Source organism: Melospiza melodia, chromosome 11 (assembly GCF_035770615.1).
Source record: "Melospiza melodia melodia isolate bMelMel2 chromosome 11, bMelMel2.pri, whole genome shotgun sequence".
Taxonomy (NCBI): domain Eukaryota; kingdom Metazoa; phylum Chordata; class Aves; order Passeriformes; family Passerellidae; genus Melospiza; species Melospiza melodia.
The window spans coordinates 14,873,211-14,898,431 of record NC_086204.1 but is presented as its reverse complement, the minus strand read 5'-3'; the positions used below and the strand labels follow the sequence as shown (position 1 = coordinate 14,898,431).

Here is a 25,221-nt window from a genome sequence, read left to right as displayed (position 1 = left end):
CAAATTAACAACAGAAAACACTGAAAACATTGAAATTGTCTTGAAACAGACTCCCATCTCTCTGTAAATCAGATGTACTCCACTTTTGGCCAGAGGCACTAGCTAGGACTTCTCCAAACGTCCTGTTGCAGTGCTCTGAGAGGTGCCATGTGACTGCTCAGGTTTGGCACTGGCAGGGAGCACTCTTGCAGTAAATGCCTTTGCAGCACCTGATCTGTAAGTAGAACTACACAGAATTAACATTATAATCCCCTGGAGAGACGATTTGGCATAACTGATCATGTGTCCCCAGCTTCTCAAAGGCACTGCTCTTGGAATTTCTCCTGTCTACCCAAACATATTCAAGAGGGCAGAACATGCATTAGGCCAATAACAGCCATAAATAAGAGAACTGGAAGAGGTTAACAGCTTCCTGCTGGCAGCCTGACAAACAAACTATCCAATACCCTGACAGTCACATGGCAATTACAGCCTTCCCTGAGGAAAAGGCAGAGATGCAGAAGCATCTACAATGCAGAGAATTTATCTTCATGTTAAGAAAATAAAATTTTAAAAAGTGAATCAAATTGTCAATTACCAAAAGAAACCTCCCTGAAAGAGTTCTTTCCAGTATCCTCAGACCTTGTACATCCCAGCATTTTTCCTGCCAGTTTGAAGAGTGCTTTCTCTTGCTGCACTACACAGATGAATCATTAGAGCAGTAGGGTTGTAATAATCCTCCCTGAAATGTAGAGATGGTGAAGGGTCCCATTTGGGTAATCTATACATTACAGCCTTCTCTGAGCTCTTGCACAAAGTGTATTAATCACACTTGTTTTTAGAGAAAGGTGGTGGTACTCCCAACAAACATCTCTGGAAGCCCTACAAATTTGGAAATTGCCATTTTAATTAATTTTAAAGCTCAAATCTTACCAAAAGTACTTGGATATACAGTACATAGCACTATAGCACATTAACAGAAGTTAATGTTAAAAACCATGTTGTAAAAAGTTTTCACAGATGACTTTAATTTCATAAATAATGATGTCTAGATTTATTTTAATCAATAGAAGACTGCTGTATGATGATAATAGTTTTTGCCTCCATTGATTCATTTCCTGTCTTGTGTCAAGGTATTCCTACCTCAGTTTCTCCTCCCTTTAAAAAATATCAAAATAGCTCAGCAAAATTTCTCTGAGTGCTGGTAACTAAGCCCAGCACAACTCTATCCCAAGTAACTTCTGCTCCTTGATAAAGAACATGAAGTTGAAGAGGAGCTGAAATGAAAGCCAGCTTGCAAAAGAAGTGGACTTCAGACAGTCCCAGAAGAGGGAAAGTCCAAAGGACCGATCTGGTACGCACGGCAGCAAAGGTTAATGAGATCGGCGGTTTTTGCCTCTGAGCACATTCCGTGAGTTCATGACCCGGGAGCCGCCCTGTTTCTCATGCAGTAGCTCCATCTGCTGTCCAAACGCAAAGGGGGACTTTGCACCGGCACTACATCTACAGAATAAAAAAGCAAAACGACTTGAATATTTTGAAAAATTTCTGGAAAAATTCCAAACGTTTCCCTAGTCAGTGTTCCCGCATGAATGGAACCAGCCTTTTCTACATTTATAAACCAACTATCCACAATGAAAATACGAGAGTCTCAGAACCAGTCTTGTGACAAAAAAGAATAGTTCTTCACCATCTGCAGCCACTCAGGGCCATGCTGTCCGAAGGTGCCACACCACCAGATCACACTGGTGAGGCACCAACACTCACTGCAGCCCACAATGAGCACGCCCAGGTGTGCACAAACTACAAGATGTTTACAGTGATTCTTAGTTACTTACAAGAGGTTTATTTGAATTGCACAAACATAAATTTAAGCTTATTCTGAAGATCAACTCAGTTCTTAAAAACAAGACTTCTGTTTCTTTTCTGCAGTACAGGACTTTAAGGAGTCAAACTTTCCAGATTTGCATTCCTTTACCAGGAGCACTATGAAGAGGTCTGTCCATAACATAAAAATTGTGACAAGACCCAGAGCTGGCAAATTCGACCTGATGTGCTCCGAATCTTGTACAGCTGAGTGATTCTTGGGTTGTTTACAAATGTTCTGGGTCAACAACAGTCTCTTAGCTTGGGGGTTGTACCCCCAGTTCGGTACTTGCTGTAACAGCTGAACCCTTCCAGCAAGCTCCTTTCTGGGCAGCATTGCAGGAGCTATTGGGCCACCAGGCAGCTCAGGAGCTGCGGCTCAGTGCTGGCCACGGGCACGGCAGCAGCCGGCTCCCTGGGAAGCACAGCAGGCCCTGCCGGAGTCACCGCGGTTATTCATTACACGCGCTATCTCAGCCCCGGCTGCAGTACCTCAGCGATTGTGGATCCGAGCGTTTATTTTCCATCGGTGTGATTAGCTTCCTTGTTCCCTAGATTTTAGGGCGTGCTTAGTTACATGTTTTTCTCCACTCTTATGGGTAACTGTACTTTTAAATTACGATGAAGTGCAGCACGAGAGTGTCGAAGTTTCACTGCACAGGCCTCCCTGCCCGGGGCCCTCCCGGGGCCGGCAGCCCCGCGCCCCTCCCCGAGCAGCAGGCCACAGGCTGCGCTTGCGAGGCTGAAGAAAGAATACCTCCTACTCTTGTCTCTTGGGGTTTCTATTAGGCCTATTCATTATTAAAAATATGGTATCACAGACTTGTTTCAGGCTAGAATTACAGCTTTAAAGGAAAAATCTTCTCTTTCAGAATTCATGGGGGAGGGTGGTGCTACTGAGTATTTACGGACGTCTGGAGGAAGAGTTCCTCAATACAAGGCCAATTGTGGGTTATAATTATATCCCTCGAGCATAAGGATTAATACTGGAAATGCCAAAGTGGGATGCCGACAAATATTTTATAGTGATTACTGATGAAGTCGGTCTTCCATAAGAAATAAGGACGCAGCCGGTGGTAAGCGCTGCTCAGGAAGCCGTGGGCCCCACCCGGGCTGTGGGCAGCGCTCAGGCAGCGCGCAGGGGCTGCCGCGGGACTCGTTTACGCAGCACCGTGTACGAATAATCCTGCCCATGCTGCTTAGGAAAAATAAAACTGAAAAAAAGACGAAAACAGCCGAGGCATTCGGGGCTAGCGCGTGACGGCGCGCGCAGGCTCTATTGACAGGGTGAGAAGATTCCAACAGGTGGCTCCGTGGCGCAATGGATAGCGCATTGGACTTCTAGAGGGTTTGAAGGGATTCAAAGGTTCCGGGTTCGAGTCCCGGCGGAGTCGTGTCTTCTCTTTTTCTATTTTATTTATTTTTTTTTTTATACATTTCCCCCGCCCCCTACGCCTTTTGGGCGGAAATCTTTCCCGGCGCTCCCCTGTCCCTTACCTGACGGCCGCAGGTATCCGGTTCGCCGGCCTGGCCCTTCTCCCGTCAGCGAGGCTCTCCGGGCCCGCCTCCCGCCGTGCCTGGCGGCTTTGGGAACGCTGGAAGCGGGCGGCGACAGCCGCCATCGACCGGACCTGCCGTGTCCGCTCGGCCCGGAGACACGAACCTTCCTCACTGGCAGCGAGAAGGCGGAGCAGAAGGGCTCTGCTTTCCTTCCCCTGCCGCCCTTAGGCTGAGGGAGAAGGGCTCGGTTCTCCTTCCCCTGCCGCCCTCAGGCTGAGGGAGAAAGGCTCTGCTCTCCTTCCCCTGCCGCCCTCAGGCTGAGGGAGAAAGGCTCTGCTCTCCTTCCCCTGCCGCCCTCAGGCTGAGGGAGAAGGGCTCCGCTCCTGCTCCCCTGGCCCGAGCTTCGCCACAGCGGTCCGAACCGACAACCAGCCCTGTGGGGCCGCTACGCTTCCAGAACTGTCTGCGAAAGTAATTTTACTTAAAAACCCAAGACTTCGTCTTTCCTGGAGGCAGTTCAGTTACGATGGGTCACTGTGATAAATTTCTGGTTAGTTTCAAATAACGAAACAAGTCCACAAACTGCACAAACCAGAATTAACACAATATTTTCTGACTTACCGACAGAAGATTAAGAACCATTTTAATTACAGCAAACTGCTGTAAATAAAACAAAACAGTAGCAGCAATAAACAAAGCACCTTGATTTTGCTCAGAATGGAATAAATTAATCTGATTCATTATTCCTGAGTTACTAAATTTGTGGGGTTTTCTTGATAAATTATTTTTAATTCTGCAGGTGTGACTTTTCCAACTGCAATTCTGCTTACTTAAAAGTAATAAAGGAAAATCAGAAAATGAACCACACCATCAGGCACATTAACCATCAGTCAGTAAAGGTGCAATTCCAAATTAGCACCAATGTTTCTGCCATTAAAAGACAATACTACTCACAATTGATAGGCAGAGCTTCATTAAAGTTTTTATGTGTTTCCAGAGTAATCTAATACCACAGGCAATCACATGGTGCATTTGGGTTTTAATCTCTCCAGTACATTCACCTTTATGTCAATTTCAAAGCCCATCTGTATGTTTTAAGGCAAACTGGAGGTTAAGGGAAGGTGCTCTGGTCAGTGCCACATCTGACAGGCTGAGGCACCAGCTCAGGCCAAGACAGCCAACACAACCTGTGGGTGCCAGGCTGCAGTCCTGGAACACAGCACATCCCACCCCTCTGCAGCCTGGGACACAGCACATCCCACCCCTCTGCAGCCCTAGAACACAGCACATCCCACTCTGCAGCCCTGGGACACAGCACATCCCACTCTGCAGCCCTGGGACACAGCACATCCCACCCCTCTGCAGCCTGGGACACAGCACATCCCACTCTGCAGCCCTGGGACACAGCACATCCCACTCTGCAGCCCTGGGACACAGCACATCCCACTCTGCAGCCCTGGGACACAGCACATCCCACCCCTCTGCAGCCTGGGACACAGCACATCCCACTCTGCAGCCCTGGGACACAGCACATCCCACCCCTCTGCAGCCTGGGACACAGCACATCCCACTCTGCAGCCCTGGGACACAGCACATCCCACCCCTCTGCAGCCTGGAACACAGCACATCCCATCCCATCCCTCTGCATACAACACGGGCACTTGCTGGGCACAGGGTGGGGGAAACAGAAGGGATTAGAAGAATCAAAGGACAGGATACAGAGCCCAAGCCAAATCCCCTTGTAGCTATGCTGCACATGAAGTAACTGCTGGAGCTATTGAGCAGCCCAAGCAACAGGCACAGAGTTGTTGCTTGCTGTGTAACACCACAGCATGCATGTCTGTCTCAAAGTCTTTCAGACTTGCAAGCTGCTTTTGCAAAGTTGCATTTGGAACATCCCAGGATGCAACAGAATGACATCTACTGTGATGCCTTGTTTTCTTCTCAGTGTTCAGTTTACATTTTTTTGTGCCTCCATGTCTCAGCCAGAGAACAAGACACCTAGCTGTTTTTATTGGCTTTTTTACCATTTACTGGAAATTGAGATACTGGCCTAAATGTAATTGCATTAAAATAGCCTGTGCATATTAACTGAGACCCAGGGACAGGTGGTTCTACTTGTACTTGTTTAATATTTCCCAATTAATTCACTTTACTTTGACACCATTCATCTCCAGGCCATGAAGACTTCTTAAGGACTCTAGATTCCTGTCTGTTTCTGGTAGTACAACATTATGGACAATGTTGGAATGATAAAAAACACCCTAAAGGATCTGAGGAAAATTTCTTTCAAGCATCATTTGGTGGTCAATACATACCACAATGCTCATTTCATCATAAATAACTAATCCTTAAAAAAACTAATTCTCAGTAGAAAACTTGATGGTTAAACATTAGTCAAGAACATAGTTAAGCATTCCTTGCTTAAGATCTGCAACCTTTAAGCTTCGGTGTTCTTGTGGCAAGGAAACAACGAACCACTGGTGCTCTGACAGTGACTTCTACATCCTAATCATCCAATCCACCTAAGACAATGTAGTGCCAGTTTAATTTCTTCTATTATTCATCTTTTCTGCTACCTCAGGGCAGTAACCAAGTTACACTAATGGTAACAGCAATAATGAGCAGGTCATTAAAAACCAACAAAACACTGCAGCAGTTCTGACACTCAAGTGATGGTCGTGAACTGCCACTGAAGGGGAACTGAGCCAGTGACATCCGTGGCTCTGCAGTGGCCTTCCAGACTCACTCTATTTGCTCAGCTTGAGCTATTCCAGGTCAGCTAACAGACAATCTGCACAACACACCCTATGTAATGGATGCCAATGTTATTTCCAAAAATATCATTAGACAATAATTAAACGGTAAAAATTAATAAAAACAAAATATGATTGTTAAAATCTGAGTTATATTACTTACGTATTACTTACTTATATTATTTATTAAATAATATGTAATTTGTCTCTTCTAAATTATATATATATATATATATAATAATGTATAGACACAAATATAAAAGTATATGTGTAGGCACTGAATTCCAGGACATTCTCTATACCACTATGGTCAGTGTTGAAATAAACCTTTCACAACCAAACCATTTTTCAATACTTTCCATTACAGTTTTGGCCAGCAGCACCTCTGACAAATCAAGGAAAAATATATTCCAGCACACAATATGTGCCAAGATAAATTATGCATATAACTTTAAACTGAATTTACTAATTAATTGATGTGAAGTCTGAAGCCTGAGAAGACCACAATCTGTGAAGCTGAATTTTTTACTCAGATTTAATATATGCTTTCATATAATTATCTCTTTACATAAATATTAATCAAAATAAATATCAATTTTAAAATGAAAATGAATTGAAATTGAGATACCTGATAATTTGCTAAAGTTTCCTAGCTTTATTCTCACAGCAAAAATTTCCCTAAACCTCAATTTGCATCTCACCTGCAATCTTAAAAGAAACCAAACACAACACCACAACCAAAGCATTCTGTAAGAAAGTTTTATAACAAACAAGTTGTTCCAGCTTGGGATTTTTCTTCAATTCTTAATTGCGAAATTTCTTCTTCTTCCGATTCCTCTTCCCTGCTGCAAAAGCTGCTTTTTCACTCATGATCTCCTGATACTTCTTTTTATTATATCTGAACAAAATAGATAATTTACTTTTAAGCACGGCAAACCAAAGTTCAGGAAAAAATAACATGGACAGTACTCTATGCACATTATTTGCCAAACTGAGTTTCCTCATCTTTTCTGAATCAGTTTCTTTGATTCATACATTTATGCATAAGTAAAGGGAATCAGCAGTTGGATCAATGATAAATGCAGGTAAATTTGCTTTGGAAGTAAATTCTGTTGAATTTTGTAATTAATTTTGGTTGGGGGAGGGAGGGTGTCCTCATTACATATGCAGTCACATTTTGGACAGTTGGCTGAAACACTGCTACTGCTCACAAGGGGAAGACTCAGCCATTTCCACAATACCATGAAGAAACTACAGCCATTTTATAGTGCCTTCTCACCACACTCAGGATAATAAACCTTACTCTACTGCAGATGGACAACTGAGATGAGGTGAATACTCAACAACAAGCAGGGTAATTGCTGAATGTGAGCTCCTCCAACAGACTCTTGTGTACCTGCAGTGATGAGTACCACAGACACTGCACACTGAGTACTGCTGAGGCTTTAAATGCAACACCAAAATCTGACAAATATCTGCACTAATGCTGAAGTATATGATTAAAACCCTTAATCAGGCACAACATAAATTAATTGATCAAATTTCAAATACATTAATTTTTAAAACTCCTTGCTAATAAATATCTAATAAATCAGGTCAAATCAGAAAGCTACTTAAGAAATAGATGCAGTAAACTTGCCTTCCCAATATTATAGTTAAATTTACATGTCTGACAAAATTAACTCTATAACCTCAAACCACTTCAAAGAAAACATATGAAAGGAGAAGTGAATATTAACATCATGTAATAACCAATACCAAAATGGACCAACGAAATGATCTACTCCAAAAACTGTAAGCTGTGCAGACATTAATGAATCCAATCATAATATTCAGGTAAGCCTGCTGGCACAATTTTGACTCCCATGACAGGTGGCAGACTGATGTATTTATAAAATGAAATAATATCAACATTCACAGAATTACAGACTGCTCTTTTCTTTCAATTATGCCAAGAAAAAATAATCAGTCTTTAAGAGTGACTGCCAATAGTGATGGCTGAAGTTGGATAAAATCCTTTAATGAAGATTAAATATACATTATCTCATTCTAATTATACCTTAGATAAAGGTTCCTTAGACCTTCTAAACTGCAGTACTATGGAAATGCTAAAGACTAAAAATTTGTCTTTGAAGTATTAAAAACCACCCTACAAGCTGAATAAAACAAGAAAAGGCTATAGAGTTAAAAATAATCCTCTTTTACGTGGGATATTAGAATTAAAGAACTACTTTTAAATACCTTCTGAACTCTGAATCTGCAAGCAGCTCCTCCACAATTGTTCTCTTCCTCTGCTTCTTAGGGATTCGACTGTGATAAAAGTCTATGGGAGAATCAACTACAGTTCCAACCTAGGAAACAAAAATGAAAACATTCTTACTGTACATGAACAGCAAGATGTTGATTATTTTGCCTTTTTTTTAAATCCCCAGCAACAAGTGTGAAGACACCTATAGAGCAGATGAGAATGACAGCTGCCTAATAGAAGTGCAAAAAGCCAAAATAAACAAGTCATGTTTTGTACGCAGAGTCCCTTTTGGTCTCCTTGCATAGTGCAGAGAGGAAGGCCTGAGCTTTAAGACTGTACATTTTCAATGCTGGACTGCTGTATCAACACTTTAATTCATTAAAGTTCCTAACTTTTAAACATTTTAAACATAAGGGGAAAGGAACCTTTATGACCATCTTAAACCTCTTCCAGTCCCTCCTCCTGGTGATTTTGCTAGATGACTGCACAGCAGCTGTATCAGGGCTGTATCAGGGCTCCACAGCCCTAACACAAAGGCCTCATCCAGAAACACATCCCATTTTCCCAACCAGCATGTCAGTCAGCTCTCATGGCTCAGCTCAGCAGTAAAGATACACACAGTACATGTTTCATGCAGTGAAAATTAACCTGTCTGGAACACTTATGTGGAACACTTCAGTCCAAGTTTCTCTAATTTCACAATATATAACACCCTGGACACTTCAGAGTGAAGTGGTAAATATTTTGAGAAATGAAAATCTTTCCTCAAGCATGCTAACTGTTCTAAGTTTCTGGAGGCCTATTTCTACAGCTTACCCAGTAATTTCTTTATCAATACGAACAATTCCAAAGCTGAGAGCTACAAGCAGCAAAAATTTCAGCTTATCACAAAGGCAGCTGTCTCAATTTAAACTGTATTAGCTAGTAAGAAAATAAAAGCCAATTATTTTCTACACACTTCTTTACAAAGGCCAGTACTCCAAAAAAGCAGTGAAAATCTAGTCCCCTGAGGGTTCAAAATATGAATTCACTAAGATATTTGTTCATTTCTATAAGATCAGCCAAAGCTAAAAACATCAACAGCATATATACATATGTAACACAAAGTTAAACAGTTGCAAACTCCAGCCAAGTAATCAAAACACTTTCATAATTAAGATATGAAATTAAATTAATATAGAAGCTACCTACAAATAGGCATTATTAGGTATCCTTAAACTTCAGCAGTACAATGCCACCTTCTGCTGCTTCCTTACCTGGAAGTACTTGGGCAGACCATCTCTGTCATTCTTCTTATAGAAATGCTTAGGGTCCAATGAAGCTCTCATCTTCAAAACTTTCAGATCATTTTTCAGTTCACTTGTGATTTCTGGGGCTTTCATACCAAACCAGCCATCACCTGTTGTTTTCTCTCGCTCTGCCTAGGATGCAATACCAAGAACAATGAATTTGCATTCAGTAACTAGGACGGGACAGAAAAGTGAACTCCTCCCTACAAAAGACAGATAAAGCATTTAGAATGTAAATATGTACCCCTAAAGCACGTATTTTATGATTATTATAAAGGAGGTTATCAGTACTGCATCAATGACATATTTGTACTGAGCATATAACCATTAACTTCACTATGCTTGTGACTGAAAGGATGACTTTTCACAGGCCAGCTCAAAGAAGACCCTAATAAACTGCAGCTCATCACTCCATTTCCAGGGAGGCCTGGATATGCTCAGGGTCCCAGCACGCAGCTTTCCACCACACCTTGTTTTATTATTTGAGGCATTACCAGCTCCTCACTTACCCTGCGCTGTTTCTTCAGCTGGTGAAGTGACTCCCTGTAGGGTGGGACACATTCCTTTCTTTCAAAGTCTGGAGTTATTACACTCTTCTGCAAGAGCTGTAAGAATTTTTTTGAACATTAGAGAGCCACCTCACTGGTACAAATTTTACTGCTTAACTGTATTTACAGAACCTACTGAAGGAATCATGCAGAATCTAACAAGCATTCTAATGCAATACATGAGCAGTAAGATCTTCAAAACAGAGCACTGGACAACAACAGAAAGCAGCTGACTTGCCCAGGAGGAGGTGAGACAGCAAATCCTCTGGAGTAAAGAGGACTACTGTGGATGAGCCAAAGAAAAGTCTCAACAAAAAGAACACATACCCTTTACTTGAAAGGGTGCTTTTGAAAAAAAACCTGCTAAGTCCATACTAGGGTATAGACTCTTATTTACTGAAATTCATTCTGGCTATGGACTAAATATCTTGTCAGCAGACCTTAAGCTTGTGTATCATTAGGCAAAACTCCAGGTATAATCAACTTTAGTTTATTTTACAAGGTAATGCTAGAATTTGCACTGTTTTTCAGTTTCTGCTAAGTCAGGTATATTTAAACTTTCACCATTAAAAGCAAATGTAAAACTACACTGGTCAAAGAGAATGTAAGTTCTCAATGAACCATGAAAATTATACTTCTTTAAAATCAAACAAACCAACCTTCTTAGATTAATATCTCTGTGTTACTATAGTCACAGATAACTGAATAACTGTAAACATGTTACCTGGTCCTTCTTCTTCTTCTGTGGTTCAATTGCACTCGATCTAGGCTTCTGATTTTTTGCATCAAAACTGATATAAAGACCTCCAAGCTTCTTGATATTCAAACCAGGGTCTATGCTACTGGAAAGATGTAAACTAAAAAAGAAATAGTTAATTATTAGAACATTGTAATATGCATGCAGCTAAACCTTCTACTGTCCTGAGGAAGATGAACAGAAAAAATACTTTTCTTATTTTTCCCAAATAGGTTCAGTTCTGCAATGATTTTAAGTGTTGTTATCTAGATTATGTAGTTTTGAAATAACAGGTGCAGGAGAATTCATGCCATTATATGAAATAAGACTTATTATTAAAAAAAACCTGTGGAATAACTTCCACAAAATTTTTCATATTAACTCTCATGCTGGACTCTCATCTTATATATTATCTTCTGTATAACAGAATTCTTAAATTTGCTTAACCTTGCCAGAAGAACTCATGATTAGCATCCTTTTATATTCTGACAAGCTTGCTAGCCAAAGAGAAAAACCCCAAATATATTGATAGTAAAAATACTAAAAAGTAAAAAAAAAGTATGAAGAAAACAGAATTCATTGCTTTAAACACAAGAAGGGATTTTAGCACCAGCTGGGCTACAAGAATTCAAGAAGTATCACTCCACCTAAATTATTCTGATTCCATCCTAGGTTTCACCTGAAGAGTCACCATCCACAGCACAGCAACAACTGACATATAAAATTATATGCAACTATTTAAAAAGCATTATCTAATTAGGCAATGTGTAAGGAATTTGCTGGACCTTTTGTTATCTCCATTCCAACTGGAAAAAAAATTAACAAAACTGACCTGAATAACCAATTCAGTCAGCATGATCAGTTTCACATTGTTTTCTAGGCTGAACACATACAAGGCCTCCAGATGCCAAAAAAAAATTCAGATTTCTGTTCCTACTACATTCAAAACTGAAAATAATCCCGAAACCTAAATTTATGGACCATATTCATATTTTATAATATGTGCAACACCATTTTCTGTAGCAACATGACATATGTGATAAGACTAGTCCCTTATTTATTCTGCACTTAATGTGCATATTCTTAAATGAAATGCAGATTCTTTAGCTATTCCTAGTAAGATACTTACACATCAACCTTATTTTTCAACAGATCATCATCTTCATCTTTTTCATCTTCATCTATCAATTCCTCTTCATCCTCTTCTAAATCTGATTCTTTATCTTTTTCACCTCCTTCATGCTCACTTTTAGCATCACTGTCTTGGTCTACATCATCCAGATAATAGTTCTGGCTGGAACTCATGCCAGGCTCAGTATCAATTACAAAAAGACCTTCAACATGCAGTGAACCACTTTTTAAAGATTTTTTGAAGGAAGGAGTTTTCTCATCTGACTTTTTATAACACAGATTCTCATCAACTGTATCTATGTCTGCCACATCACTATTTTCAGAGTCATCACTTTCACTGTTGCTCAGAAACAACGCAAGGGAGCTATTATCACTGCTTGTTTTTTTACTGCTGTGTGATATCTCATTTTCTTCTGTTTGGTTGTCACCACTGTCTACACCAATTTTAAGCATCCTGCTCTTACCAATGCTTTCAGTTGTCTGGGCAACAGCCATGTCCATTGATGGGCTGCTCACTGCACTTGCTTGCTTACTCTCCCTTAATTGATCATCACATGAGAAAGACTGCTGTGCATCTGTCTCAGCATCTGCTCTTTCACATTCTGTAATTTTTTTACTTTCATTTGGTGTTACTTGTCCTTGGGATTCTAGGAATTGTTTGGGACTCATGCAGTCTGTCAAAGAAACAGACACATGCTCCAATTTCTCCTTCCTTGCAAGTATTTTACTGTGATCTTCTTGTATTTGGCCACATATTGTATCTGAATGGTCTGTCTCAACAGACTGTGTATTTTGTTTTGTTTCTTTCACAGGTGATTTAGTGTCACTTTGTTTTGTTTTTGTAGGACTGGATGCCACATCATTTAAAATCTCTTCTTTTGCATCTTCACTCCAGGTTGCATTAGCACATTCACTTCTAGGTGAACTGGGTTCTTTATTACCATCAATGAGAATGGAGGCATTTTCTGTGTCATTGACAAGTTCTGCACTAGGCCTAGAATCAGAAATTATGATGGGATCAGATTTAACAGTGTCCTCAATTAAATTCTCATCCTCTGAAATAGATCTATTTTTTTTCTCGGTTTGCTTAGTATTTTGTGCTTGTGATTTCATTTGCATGCTCCTAGTAATTCGTTTGGGAGTGGCACATGGTTCCACAAGAGAACTCGGGCAACATGATTCTGCATCAGAAGTATTTTCACTCTGGGCTTCAGGAACTCTGCGTGGCTGCAATTTCTTTTTACTTTGTCTGCTCCTTGTACTTGTGGGAACATTAAGCATCTGGACACCAGAAACAGCAGAGGAACAAGACTCAGCTTCAGAGACATCATCTTCATCCTGAATCCTACTTAACTTATTTACAAAAGCTGTACTGTCATGTCTTTTTTTGTCAGCAGAATCTGGTTGATAAGGAATTACAATCTGTCGCCTCCGTGTTATTCTTACAAACAAAGGTGTCTGGAGACTGGATACAGAAGAGCAGTTTGATTCTGCTTCTGACACATAACCATCAACTTGTGGCTCAGCAACTGATTGTGCTGATGGGACAGCTGTGTTCTCATTCCTAGTGATCTGCATCTCTAAGCTATCACTGACATCTGATTTCATTTCTGCATGTTCCAACTCTTCAAATGGACATTCCTGAATCACCTCTGGCTTACGAGCTGATTTAGTTCTTCTGGTCATCCTCCTAGCCACAGGAGTACTAATTTCAGCAGATCCCACCTAGAAAAGGAGTAAAAAAATATATGGTATTGACAGATAAAATAACTACATAAAAAGAATGCTATAAAAATCGCTAGCAAACTTTTAAAACAAATCTACTTAAACTCACAACATGCATCTCTGTGTAGCCCTACCTATGTGGAAGAAGCCTTAAGAAACCATCCCTTGCTTATCTCTACTGTATTTTGGTCAGGCCAGGAGAAGAAACATACACATCCTTTAAGAAATATAAACAAGTATCTCCAAATTCCAAAAAGTTCTGTCAAGTTGTCAGGGGAAGCAAATCCAGGAAAAACGTTTAGAAATATTCAAAGACTTCCTCAACTATAAGCCACTAAACACTATCAACTATCAAAATGTGCCCCAAAATGGTGTCCAAAACCAATTTTAGGCCTACGAACTAGCTGGCCTCTCAGCAATCGCAAAACAAGGTATGATCTGCTAAGTATTATTTTAAGTGACAGAAACAGGGCTAAAACATTTGTCACGCAAATAAAATAAGCCTGCCTTTAACTGCCAAAGCTAAATGGCCTAATGACCTCCGGCGGCTGCAGGCACGGGCACGGCGGGCGCACCGCCACCGCCACCGCCCCTCCGGCCCCACGGCCGCGCTCCGAGCGGAGGCTGCACCGCCCGCCCGCCCCGCTCCCGGCTCCGCTCACCTCCGCAGCACCGGCGGCATCGCCATCGCCATCGCCATCGCCGGGGCTGCTGCTGCTGCCGCCGCCTGCCCGCGGCCCGGGCTCCCGGCGCCGCGCCGCCGCCCGCCGGGTGTTCACCATGCTGCTGCCGCTGCGCCCGCCCCTTCCTCCCTGCCCTCCTTCCTTCCGTCCGTCCGTCCTTCCTGCCGCCCGCCCTTCCGGGCCCGCAGCAGGAAGAAGGGTGCGGGCGGCCCCGCGACGCGTGCCACCCGTGGAGTCCCGCGGTGCAGGGTTGGAAAAGTGTAAAATGCTGCACTAAAATGCCTACGGGGGTTTCAAATTTTAGTTAGACTTTCAGGTTTCTCATGGAAGGAAATCCCCTCTCGCCCATCTTAATGCAAACCAAACGAATGAGATAATGTGGTAATTTGATAAAGTGTTATGCTATTGGTGACTCTAGAAATGCCACGTCTTAGAAGGTACTTTTCTACAGCAAGCAAACTATCAGCAGTTTACAGAAAGGAAATAAATCATCCCATTAGAGCAGCCTTTACATGGGGTTAGCACAGTTCCTGTTTTGTAGCATTTCAATATAAAAACCTGAGCACACATGCAAGTCTGGTAAGGTACAAATTCAGTCAAATACACAGAGATTACAGGTAGTGGTTAAATCATAAGCACACAGCACAGAGCTAGTAGGGAAGTTTAAAATTAAACTAAGGTAATTTTGAACTCTGATGCACACTGGCCCAACATTAAAAAAAACACTTCATTTTTATTAAGAGAAAAACATCCAAACTTTTATTGATGCATTACTAGTTTCAATTCCCTGTTTGTCTCATTTGTCAAGAGAACTGAAGAAGCTAAGAAAATTTCCTGCTATTTGCCACTACAAAAACAATATCTGAGGACTAAGGTACCTTGAAAAACCTTAATTCATTAAACATAGTGGAATGGATTATAGGAAGCTGACACTCCAGGCACTACCTACAGGCATTCAAATTCCACTTGCTGCCTCTATGAAGAATTTGAAAGACGTTGGTGAAAAGTCATTCCCTTACAGTCCAAATCTCAAAATATGTACAACAAAGTTAATGACTACCACCAGTATGAGGCCATGCCCCTGTCTGAAATCAAAATGTAATTTACTGTTTTAGACACTTGGTATCAAAGTACCTGCTAAACTACAAGTTGAACTTTAGGTATCTACTCTCATTTAAAGGCCAAGTAAAGGAAAAGGCCTTTTTGACAGAAGGACTACATTAAACCAAAAGCCTTGCCTCAGCTGCAGCAATCTCTCTGGGGTTAAAAAGCCAATGTGCTAATCTGCTGCTAAGGAGAAAGATACCTAACTTCAGGCTAAGCCTTGCTTCATCTTTTCTGAGTGGCACTCAAGCAACAAGTTTCCCAGGCAACCTCACAAGAAGTAATTAATTTTAGTGAACAGCATCAGCATTTCTGTCTATTCTACTTGGCTAATTGCTTGGGTAGTTCACAAGTATCAAAAAAACAAGCCACAGTTGAGAAGGAGACAGGCACAATTTTTGATGAACAGATTTCTTCACTGCTTGTTTTCAAATCTTATTTTAAACATTCACTATTAATACATTTTCTATTTCAAACAGTAAAAATGCCATCACACTTGTGCGAACACTAAATGAAGCGTATCGAGGCACAAAGAAGCCAGAAGCAATTCAAGTAACAATCAGAAAGTAATTTGGAAGATGCATTTTCTTCTAAATCATAGGGGTCTTTTCCACTCTATTAAAAATAAACTAATTTTCCCATGCCCGCAAATTAAATAGCTGACTTGACTATATATACATATCAAATAATGAGATAACAGCTTAATTTTTGGGGTATTGAATCATTAAAAAAATGACAATTTTCTATAAAAGCTAGTCCTTGAATGCTTGAAATGTATTCACCAGGTAAGTATGATTTAGGAGAAATTTGTTTTTTTTAAAAAAACAAAAATATATGTTTCTCCATACTACCTAATGGCAGCTAAAATATAATGTTATTTTTTACAGTGAACTGGTCATAAAAAGGAAATTATTTTAAACTGTTACTCTAAGATATCTTCAATTAAAAAAGTCCCAAAATATTTCATATTTTGAATGAACCCAGTTAAGAAAAATAGTGTTAGAACATTACAGACACTCCTACTGACATCACACTGAATAATTACAACTTTTGGTAGTTCATTATAAATGCTGTAAAAATCTTTCTATGAAAAATGCAATGTTCCCCCATCCCAAAGAAATTTAAACAGCCTTTACAAAAAAAAAAAAAAAAAACCACCAACAAAAAACCAGTGTTTTAAGATGCATTTCTTTTAGCTTGTATGATATAGCCTTTGGACTTGATAATTCCTCTGCTTTTAACAATGACTGAATACCGCAGAAGCCATAAAGGAATCCAGTTGTAGGCTTTCATGTTCTGGATGCTTTCCTGGAGAACTTCTTGGAAACTTGCTTCACAAAGTAATTCTGAAGTTAAAAAGGGATATTTGTGCTTAAAACAATATCATGTAAACAGCTGCAAAAAGCAACACTTGGTAAGAAAAGCCTTTTCCAACAGTCAGGATCTTAAGTGGTACCACATACCCCTCAGATCCACTCCTCCAGAATGCATTTAGGATAAAAGCAGCTGAATATAAACCAAATAAATCTCCAGGACACTGTTTTGCAACATTAAGTATTTCTCACAAAACTAACTGAGACTCTGGAATATCAAAATGAGTTGATCAGCAGAGTCATTAGTGGAAGAAAAAGAAAATTAGATTTGAGAAGCTAGCTAGACAAAGCAGAGGTGAGTAAAGCTGAAATCAGCAAAGTACTGAGCATTCAGAGTTACCTCTGCAGTCACTGTAAAGTCAACATTCACAGTATTTCCCATAAGGGAGCTCATAATAACCATAAGCCCAGAAAGCTTTAAGAAAAATGGGCTTAAACGCCACAAAACAAAAGAAGGCAAGTACAAATCCTCCTAGTTTCCTCTGGAATGTTCATCAGAAGAACAATGTCTTTGGTGAGGAGTGCTCACCAAAAATGGTCTCGATACTCTTCAGCTGACTGTTACAGAAAAGTTAGGCCGAGCAAACAGCACATAAAGGAATCACAACTTGTGCTGTTTTCTACCAAATCCTCTGCTCCTTAATTTCATGACTTTCAGTGCATACTATTTATTAAAATGCAAGTTGCATTTGGACATTGAATGGAAATTGTCAGATTGAATGGAAATTCATCTTGCATGCTGCCAGAGCAGTGATAAATCCAGCTCAGGCACTGATGAAATTCATCAGTTCTAACAGTGGTACTATGAAGTACATACTTCATAAGAAACACTTCACATACTTTTTCCTTTGGGATCAAGGGGAAAGAAAAGAGAAGGAAAGAAAAGCATCATCATGAATAATTAGTCATGACCAAGAATGTAGGGAAGGACTTAAATATATATCCTTTAAGACTTTTTATTATTCCAACAAGGTGTTAAAGTGTCCAACTCTCTTAAAAGTGTTCTTAAGTGAAGAAGACTGATGATGTTTGAGAGAAATGAATGTTTTATCCCAGAATATTGTAGAGAACTGGTAACTCAGTTATACAGCTCAAAGGAAAGCCTCTAATTTCTTCAATAATTTAGCAAATAAATCATTGCATTAAAAAAGTGAAGAATTTACAATACTTTTTGTAATAATGTTATTTTAAGAAGTCAAGACTTTGAAAGAATCCTATTTAAAGCATAATAATTTTACAGATCTAATATTACTAAACTACTCAAAAATCAACTGGCCGTTAACATTTTATGTAATCTATTTCATGTGTTCCAGGCAAGTACACTTTCATTTCTCATTTACCGGCAATACATTTAATTCCATATTTTGTAGAAATAAACATAGTACAAATTGCTCAGTACGTTGTTCTTCTATTTATTTTATCTTCTCTGATTAGAAGTATTTCAAGAAATCATCCAAGGCTGCAAGCCTGTTTCAAGAAGGGGTGGGGGGGAGGAAGCAACAACAGTAACTTAACAGAAATATTTTATAAAGGAGAGACTTTTAGAATCCTTGGTTCAGGCCTCAAACATAACAAACTCTGAAGTTCAGGAAAAGATTATCCCTGATTTTCTATTAAATAAATGCATTTAGAAGTCTTCTGTTAACTTAACCAGCAAAGTCTTACCTTTGGGATCATTGTGAGTTAGCAGCTGTATGTCACATTCTTTTGCAAATGCTGTGAGATCAGGTGGCATCACACAACAGGAAGCTAGGTTCACCTGATTACTACTTGGTTTCACCTGAGTAACAAAATATTTTTATAAGAAAAAATTACTAATGTACTTATATTAGCTGTTTCCCTCACGCCTTCTATTAGAACAAAAATTTTGCTTTGAACAATTTGTCTTTGACCATTGTTTTGAAGTCTGAGCAAGGCTAATTAATTCTGCATGACTAATTAATGTAGGCAAGCAGTTACTCTGTCCTAAGAACCGCTATGAGTAGGAAGTTGGTTCTCACCTGTGCCCACAGATACAGCTGCTCTAACAGTGTTTTATCTAGGTCGGAGGCACCTATGGCAACAATCTTCTTGTTTTGAACTAGATTTTCAAGTTCTTTCCAATAAGGTTGCAAATATTCCAAGGAGAGGTTAGTTCCATCTTCAACAGGAGGTGGGGAAATAATGACTGAGTCTAACTGAGCAACTCCGAGGGCAGAACACGCTGAGGAAAAAGAACAGACACTGCAAAATCTTTTATCAGATACGAACATAAACAGCATGACTCTTCAAATTTAGCAAAAACCACACCTCCTGCTTCACTCTGCTAGCTCTCCATTCACCATTTGAAACTCTGAGTGTATCTGAGGTCAAGAATAATAACACAACCTTTTTAGCAAAGATTCAAGAATACAGCTGAAGACCACGATCCAATTTCAGGTCTTGGGAAAGCAAAAAACAAAACAATCAGAAAATGAACAAAAGCATGAAGCTTTTCCCTCCTTTTTAATGTTAAAACTGTATTTTTCTCTGAAGACACTGATGATAAACAAGTCTCTATTTCTTCACCCTCAATTTCTTTTAAAATTTGTAGCTTTCACCCCGAACTATACCTTAAGTACAGGACATGGGTTAGGAAAACTACTTGATATGTGTGAGGGAAAAGTGCAAGTCTTGGAGTCTCCCTGAGCTTTAGGAAAAATGCAAGTCATGAGGCCTCTTAAGCACAGTGAACGGAATAGAACTGCTGAGCTAATTATTTTCTTCAAGAGGGGGAGTCCATTATTGTATGTTTGACAAATGGTGGTAAAAATTACAATAAATAAGCTATTATCTGGGGTATCAATAGAGAATAATGGTATCTGGCCCTTTCTTGTTTGGTCCCCCCTTAAGCCCAACAAACTTCCAAAACAGTAAAGTTCATTGCTGCTCACAATTACTGCAACCTAAGGCCAACAGAACTTTATGCAGGGACATTGTATGGCATTTTCAGTAAAACCTAACTATTTCACCAGCTACTTGCAGCATTATTTTATTTCCTAAATAATCTCTGAAAAACTACTCAGTCACTAGCAAAGTTCATGATGTTAAATGCCACTAACAAGAACTGGCAAGAATGGCTGTATCACTGCTATTAAAACATCACATGCTAATTACTTTTTAACAAGTTTTGTGTGAAAGAACAGAAACTTGCTTCTGCTTGTAGCAAGGACTCAGATTTGAGTTTGTGGATCCAAACTCACAGTGATCCATTTAATAAGTTTACTGACTGAGCTACTGTGCAAATAGATTTGATTAAGTCTCTCTTAATAGGAAAAGAGGATATACTTGTGACAGTGATCAAATACACCTCTTCGAAATAACATTAGAACTTTTTCCATCTAAGTTCTAGAGTAAAAAAAAAATCTTAAGTTTGAGTTCCACACTTACCCAGGTCAACTGCGTCTCTGATCGATGAAGAATTTGATCCAACGATGAAAAGCTTTGCTATTTTCAAACAAACTGTAATCAGTAACTAAACAAGCCAGGTATTTCTAATATACAGCCATTTGCTTTTGCTATAGTCACTATTAATGAGTTTTTGGGTAAAAGATTTTTAAAATATACACCATTTGCTTAAAAAATTGGAAAAAACCCAGTTTTTTGAAAGGTCATTGCCCAATAAAGACACTGTTCTCTTAAATTTCGATGCTGTGCAGTCTCAGAACAAGAAATCATCCAGTCAGATGACAGAGAAAGCTGTAAAGCATCAAGACACTAAGCAGTAACAGTAACAACCTGTATAAGAACCCCAAATCTAATAGTACAAACAGACTTCTTCACAACTTACTGAGACTCAAAATGTACTAGAGTTAGTTTGGACTGCTTCCTTCAAGTTCATCATATTCAACCTGGAAAAATTATGCAAATAAATGTGCTTCCAATACTATTTCCTAATTCCAGTATTATCTGTAATATTTTGCTTCAAAAATGTCAAAGATTCACAAAATAAATTTAAAATATCTTGAGGTGATGCAAGTTAAGCTAGAAAAATGCTGAGCTGCTTTAAAATCGGAAATATGAATTCAAGACTGTCTTAGCCAATGTTTAAGAACAACAGAGTGCAATAGTGCAATTTGATTCTGCAATTATAAAAGAGAGCAAAAAAACCCATCTATGAATATCATATTAATGACTTCATATGAAATCTTTCCATGATACTGGATTTTTGACTGTGTTCTTACCTGATACTTTCAACTCATCCCTTTCTTCAGGATTTATTTTTTCTATAGCTTGAGCTACAGAACATTCCAGAACCTCCCGAGTTTCCTGTAGTAAGTACATGAGTCTTAGGAGCAACGTCAAGAGGAGACAGTAAGCTCCTGAAGAACGTTTTTAGGTAATTTGAAAAAAAAAAAAGAAAAAAAGAAAAAGCAAGTGCCTTACTGCAGTTGGAAACAAAAACAGTAGAAAAATGCAAAGACAGAAAGCAAGTAACCCAAGGCTTCTTGATCACTGAGGGGACATCAAAATAATGAACGTATATGGAAGGCCTTATATGACCCTAATATAGAAAATACAATTTACTGCTTAGAATTATTGGAACAAGATTCAGTCGTAAGTTTCAGAAGTGTAACCGACTGTTTATGTCTTTGATTTCACATGGAAGATGGATAAGATGCATAACACCTCTCCTACCTGATTTTGGTCTTGGCTGATCTTTGAGCTCCACTCAGTCAGTGTTTTCTGGATGCAGTCTCGCACCTACAAAACATTTTTTCATGTTGAAGCGTGGGTATGTTCCAACCACACACAACCACAACAGTACAGAGATGGGCAGGACAGGCTCACAGCTGAACTAATGACACCACACCACAGAAGATTCTTCCTTCATAGCTTCTAGCTGAAACTTGCTCAAACTCAAAATTTTTCTCTCCTCTTCCACGGAGTTTTAGCAGTAATACAAGTACTGTAGTTATTTCTCAGACCAATGCCATCCTAAAAGGAAAGTACAATGCTAAGCAAGCAAGAACTAAGACATGGGGTGGTTTGGGGTTTTTTGCGCAGAAATTCCTAAGTTACAAAGCAGTCAGATAAGAGCGTAAGTGCCCTGACACTGCAGAAATGAGACTTGACAATCAACCCCTAAATACTCATTGTATTAATTCTTTCTCTTTTTACATGCATACAGCCCTTCCCCTTTACTGCCTACCTACTCCACTGAGCAAAACCACTGATGCTTTTAAGTTCTCCATCACTGTAGGGGGAACCTACACATCCTATGCCACACTTGCATTTTTCCTTCATCCACAGATGCAAAATAAACTCGGCTAAGATTTTGATAATGACTTTTCTTGAACATAGTAAGACATAACTATTAAAGCAGCTAACAAATTTTATACAGTACCAGTGCTGCAGCTGTAGCTTCCCTCTGATCCATCCCAGGAGTTAAGCACAGGTACTGTCTGACTGCCACCTGCCACAGGCAGGAGCACTTGCACCAGCTGCTGCTTTACTTCACTTTCCACAGTGTATTTTATAACTGTGTGCAAACCTACTTTGTGTACCAGTAAGCAGCCATTTCCCATGACACCCAACTCAGAGAGCTCTAATACCATGCACAAACTAGAAGTCAACATCCCTGCCTGATATCAGACACAATACAGGAGTAATACTTTGTGAACAGAAATACTATACATTCCTTCCATCATTTAAAACAGTATAAAAACCCCTAGACCCAAAAGGCAAGAATTGACCGCCCCAGTAAATAGCTAAGCACAAAAACCCTTTAATAAAATAACTCTTAATCCGATCTTAATACAATTTATATTGTTATCTTTTCCTTTCTGGGGGCAAGTGAGACAGTACTAAATTTATATATGCTGCTGCTTTGCAGCTGCCACAGGACATATTTCTATTGCGGTTCCTATGCACCCGCCTCCGACTCCCAAGCACACCACTCCCCTGCCCTCAGGCCATGTGCAAAGAGCAGCGCATTCCACTGCTCTGATCAGCTTTTCCAAACACAGCTGCATCTTCTAACACTGGCATTCACAGTTTGCAAAATTTTAGTTTACATTCTGCCACTGAGAACTGGCTACACCAAAGAGAGGAGCTGATTGCAAATGATCCCATTTATTTGCTTTTGGAAATACACCTACTCTGGAAAGCCAGTGGATTCCTCTGTATACAAGTGAATTTTAGTACCTTAATTATTAGTTATGCACATTGGCCACTCTTTACTTAACAGCCCTCCAGAAACTCCCCACACCAGGGTGCCCATCGTGACACAGCTATGTCCTTGTTACAGAATCCAGCCCTATTTCACACAGATCACAGAATGTTTAATAAACAACCAGGCCAAATAAAACGTTATGTGGTCACATTACAACCACATGACAGCTCAACAAGAGTATGATGAATGATTCCTTCTTGTTACATCATCCTCCCTGCCACCTTTCTTCCACTAGTGCATGATTAATATGCAACCAACTAACTTCTAGGTTATCACTAGTGTGCCTACATAGCAATAATCAGCCAAACCCATCGTTTTTCTCATTATTAAGTGACCATTCTGAGATTACTGTGCCATGACGAAACAGCAAATATGGTGGTTCTGAAGTTCATGGCCACAGCATCTCCAGACATTTTATGAGAACTATTCTAAGTACTGACACACGCCGCTAAAGGCAATACTTTTAAGGTGATGATTAAAAAGCTCTTTTCAACTTCTTAACAAAGAATGACAGCTCTCTGCTTCAAAGAAGACAACTGCTACTTTTCCCACGATCTGCCTCTATGAAGAAATTAAAATTAACTTGCATCATCTGTAATGCAAGCTCGTATCTATGCATATTTTTATCTAACTAGAAAAGTATAAGGGATACCCTTTGCCATTACAGACAGCATTTAAATTTGTAAGTGTTTTCTGATCCCTTCATTCCCGGGATCAGAAGGCTGGGCTCGCTCCTTCTCAGGGCAGAGTGCTTCCGGGGGCCCCGGCCTCCCCACAGGACAGAACACACGAAACGAAACGCACGAAAACAGACAAAAAACCCCCTCTGTTTTTCCATTCCCATCTCCCGCCTCCCGAGGGCACCGGCAAGCGGATGGCTCGGGAGCCAGAGCCCCTCCTCGCCGTCACGGGCACCGGGCCAGCCGTGCGCCACCGGAACGGGTCCCGCTCCGGACGCGCTCGGACGGCCGGGAGCGGCACCCAGCGCTCCCTCAGCCGCCAGCCCGCCCGCGGCCCGGCCCGGGCCCCTCGCCCCAGGGCGGACCTCCGCCGAGCCGCCCCGAAGGGAAGCTCCGGCCCGCCCCTCACCTCCTCGCCGGGGGTGGACGGGCACTTCTTGCGGAGGCAGCCCCAGTTGAGCAGGTTGCCGGTCTGCAGGGTGAGGGTGCCGGCGCGCTCCAGCAGGGCACGGGCGCCCTCGGTCCCCATGGCGCTGCTCAGGCGGTGGCCGGGGGCTCTCCGCGACACCTACGGCCCCGGGCAGCGCCGAGCCGGCCGTGACTCAGCACCGGCACCGGGGCGAGGGGCGGCGCGGGGACAATGGGCGGCGGGGCGGGCCCGGCGCGGGAGCGGCACGGAGCGGAGCGCGCCCCGCCTCGCGCTGCCTCACGGCGCGAGGCCGCGGGCAGGCGCCCCCTGGCGGCGGCCGGGCCGCAGCACGCCGGGCGGAGCCTCCGGGGGGCGGGCAGAGGGCGGGGCCGGCAGAGGGCGGGGCCATCGGGGGCGGGGCCGGGCTCCCGGCGCCGCCGGGCTCGAGGGGCGCCGCGCCGCGGTAGGGCCGGGTCCGTGTGTCGGTCCCTGGTCCGTGTATCGGTCCGGCCCCGAGGGCCAGCGGCCGCGGGAGCCCGACCCGGCATCGCCCCCAACGGAGTACCCAAGGCACACGTGGCGCTGCCCGGTAGTAGCGGCCCGGGTTCGGTAACACCCCCCGAGCCGCGGCCGCGCCGGGCTGTGGCGGCTGTGCAGGCTCAGTAAATGAGAGGAACCATCTGAATTGTGCTTATGACGCGTTCCAGTAACAGGTAGCCGCTGACAGACACCGAGCTAAAAGGCCCAGAAGAAGCATCCAAATGCTTGCCCCTTCTGGCTGTGTTTGCACTTGGGTGAAACAGTGTCAGGGCGGCGCTCCAGTTTTACACCAGCTGGTTCCAGTGAAGACACACTGGGTAAATCCTGAAGGGTTATGGTTCGGGAGTATTTTCTTTTTTGAGATGAGGAGACTTCTGGAACACCACACTCTGACCAAAATCCTTCTGTACTGGAGAGTTGAGGGGGGTGGCTTTTTTCTTCTGTAACTCATGTTAAACGGA

The 25,221-nt window shown here is 41.4% G+C and overlaps 2 protein-coding genes and 1 non-coding gene across 3 annotated transcripts; 1 reads left to right on the top strand and 2 right to left on the bottom strand.

Moving 5' to 3' along the window:
• The first annotated feature begins 3,152 nt into the window (after positions 1 to 3,152).
• Positions 3,153 to 3,239, top strand: TRNAR-UCU (transfer RNA arginine (anticodon UCU)). The gene is given in 2 exon segments: positions 3,153 to 3,189; positions 3,204 to 3,239. It is a non-coding gene; the product is annotated as a tRNA-Arg (tRNA).
• A 3,607-nt stretch (positions 3,240 to 6,846) lies between these two features.
• On the bottom strand, positions 6,847 to 14,560 carry DNTTIP2 (deoxynucleotidyltransferase terminal interacting protein 2). The gene is made up of 7 exons (XM_063165690.1): positions 14,441 to 14,560; positions 12,052 to 13,778; positions 10,911 to 11,043; positions 10,148 to 10,243; positions 9,606 to 9,770; positions 8,343 to 8,452; positions 6,847 to 6,999 (listed from the first exon to the last, which is right to left on the bottom strand). The coding sequence occupies exons 1-7, from the start codon at positions 14,558 to 14,560 to the stop codon at positions 6,906 to 6,908; spliced, it is 2,445 nt and encodes an 814-aa protein (XP_063021760.1). The 3' UTR covers positions 6,847 to 6,905.
• A 614-nt stretch (positions 14,561 to 15,174) lies between these two features.
• On the bottom strand, positions 15,175 to 24,375 carry GCLM (glutamate-cysteine ligase modifier subunit). The gene is made up of 7 exons (XM_063165689.1): positions 24,221 to 24,375; positions 21,595 to 21,660; positions 21,141 to 21,225; positions 20,347 to 20,403; positions 18,939 to 19,141; positions 18,604 to 18,718; positions 15,175 to 16,911 (listed from the first exon to the last, which is right to left on the bottom strand). Exons 1-7 carry the CDS (start codon positions 24,338 to 24,340, stop codon positions 16,742 to 16,744), a joined length of 816 nt encoding a protein of 271 aa, XP_063021759.1. The 5' UTR covers positions 24,341 to 24,375; the 3' UTR covers positions 15,175 to 16,741.
• Positions 24,376 to 25,221: the final 846 nt, after the last annotated feature.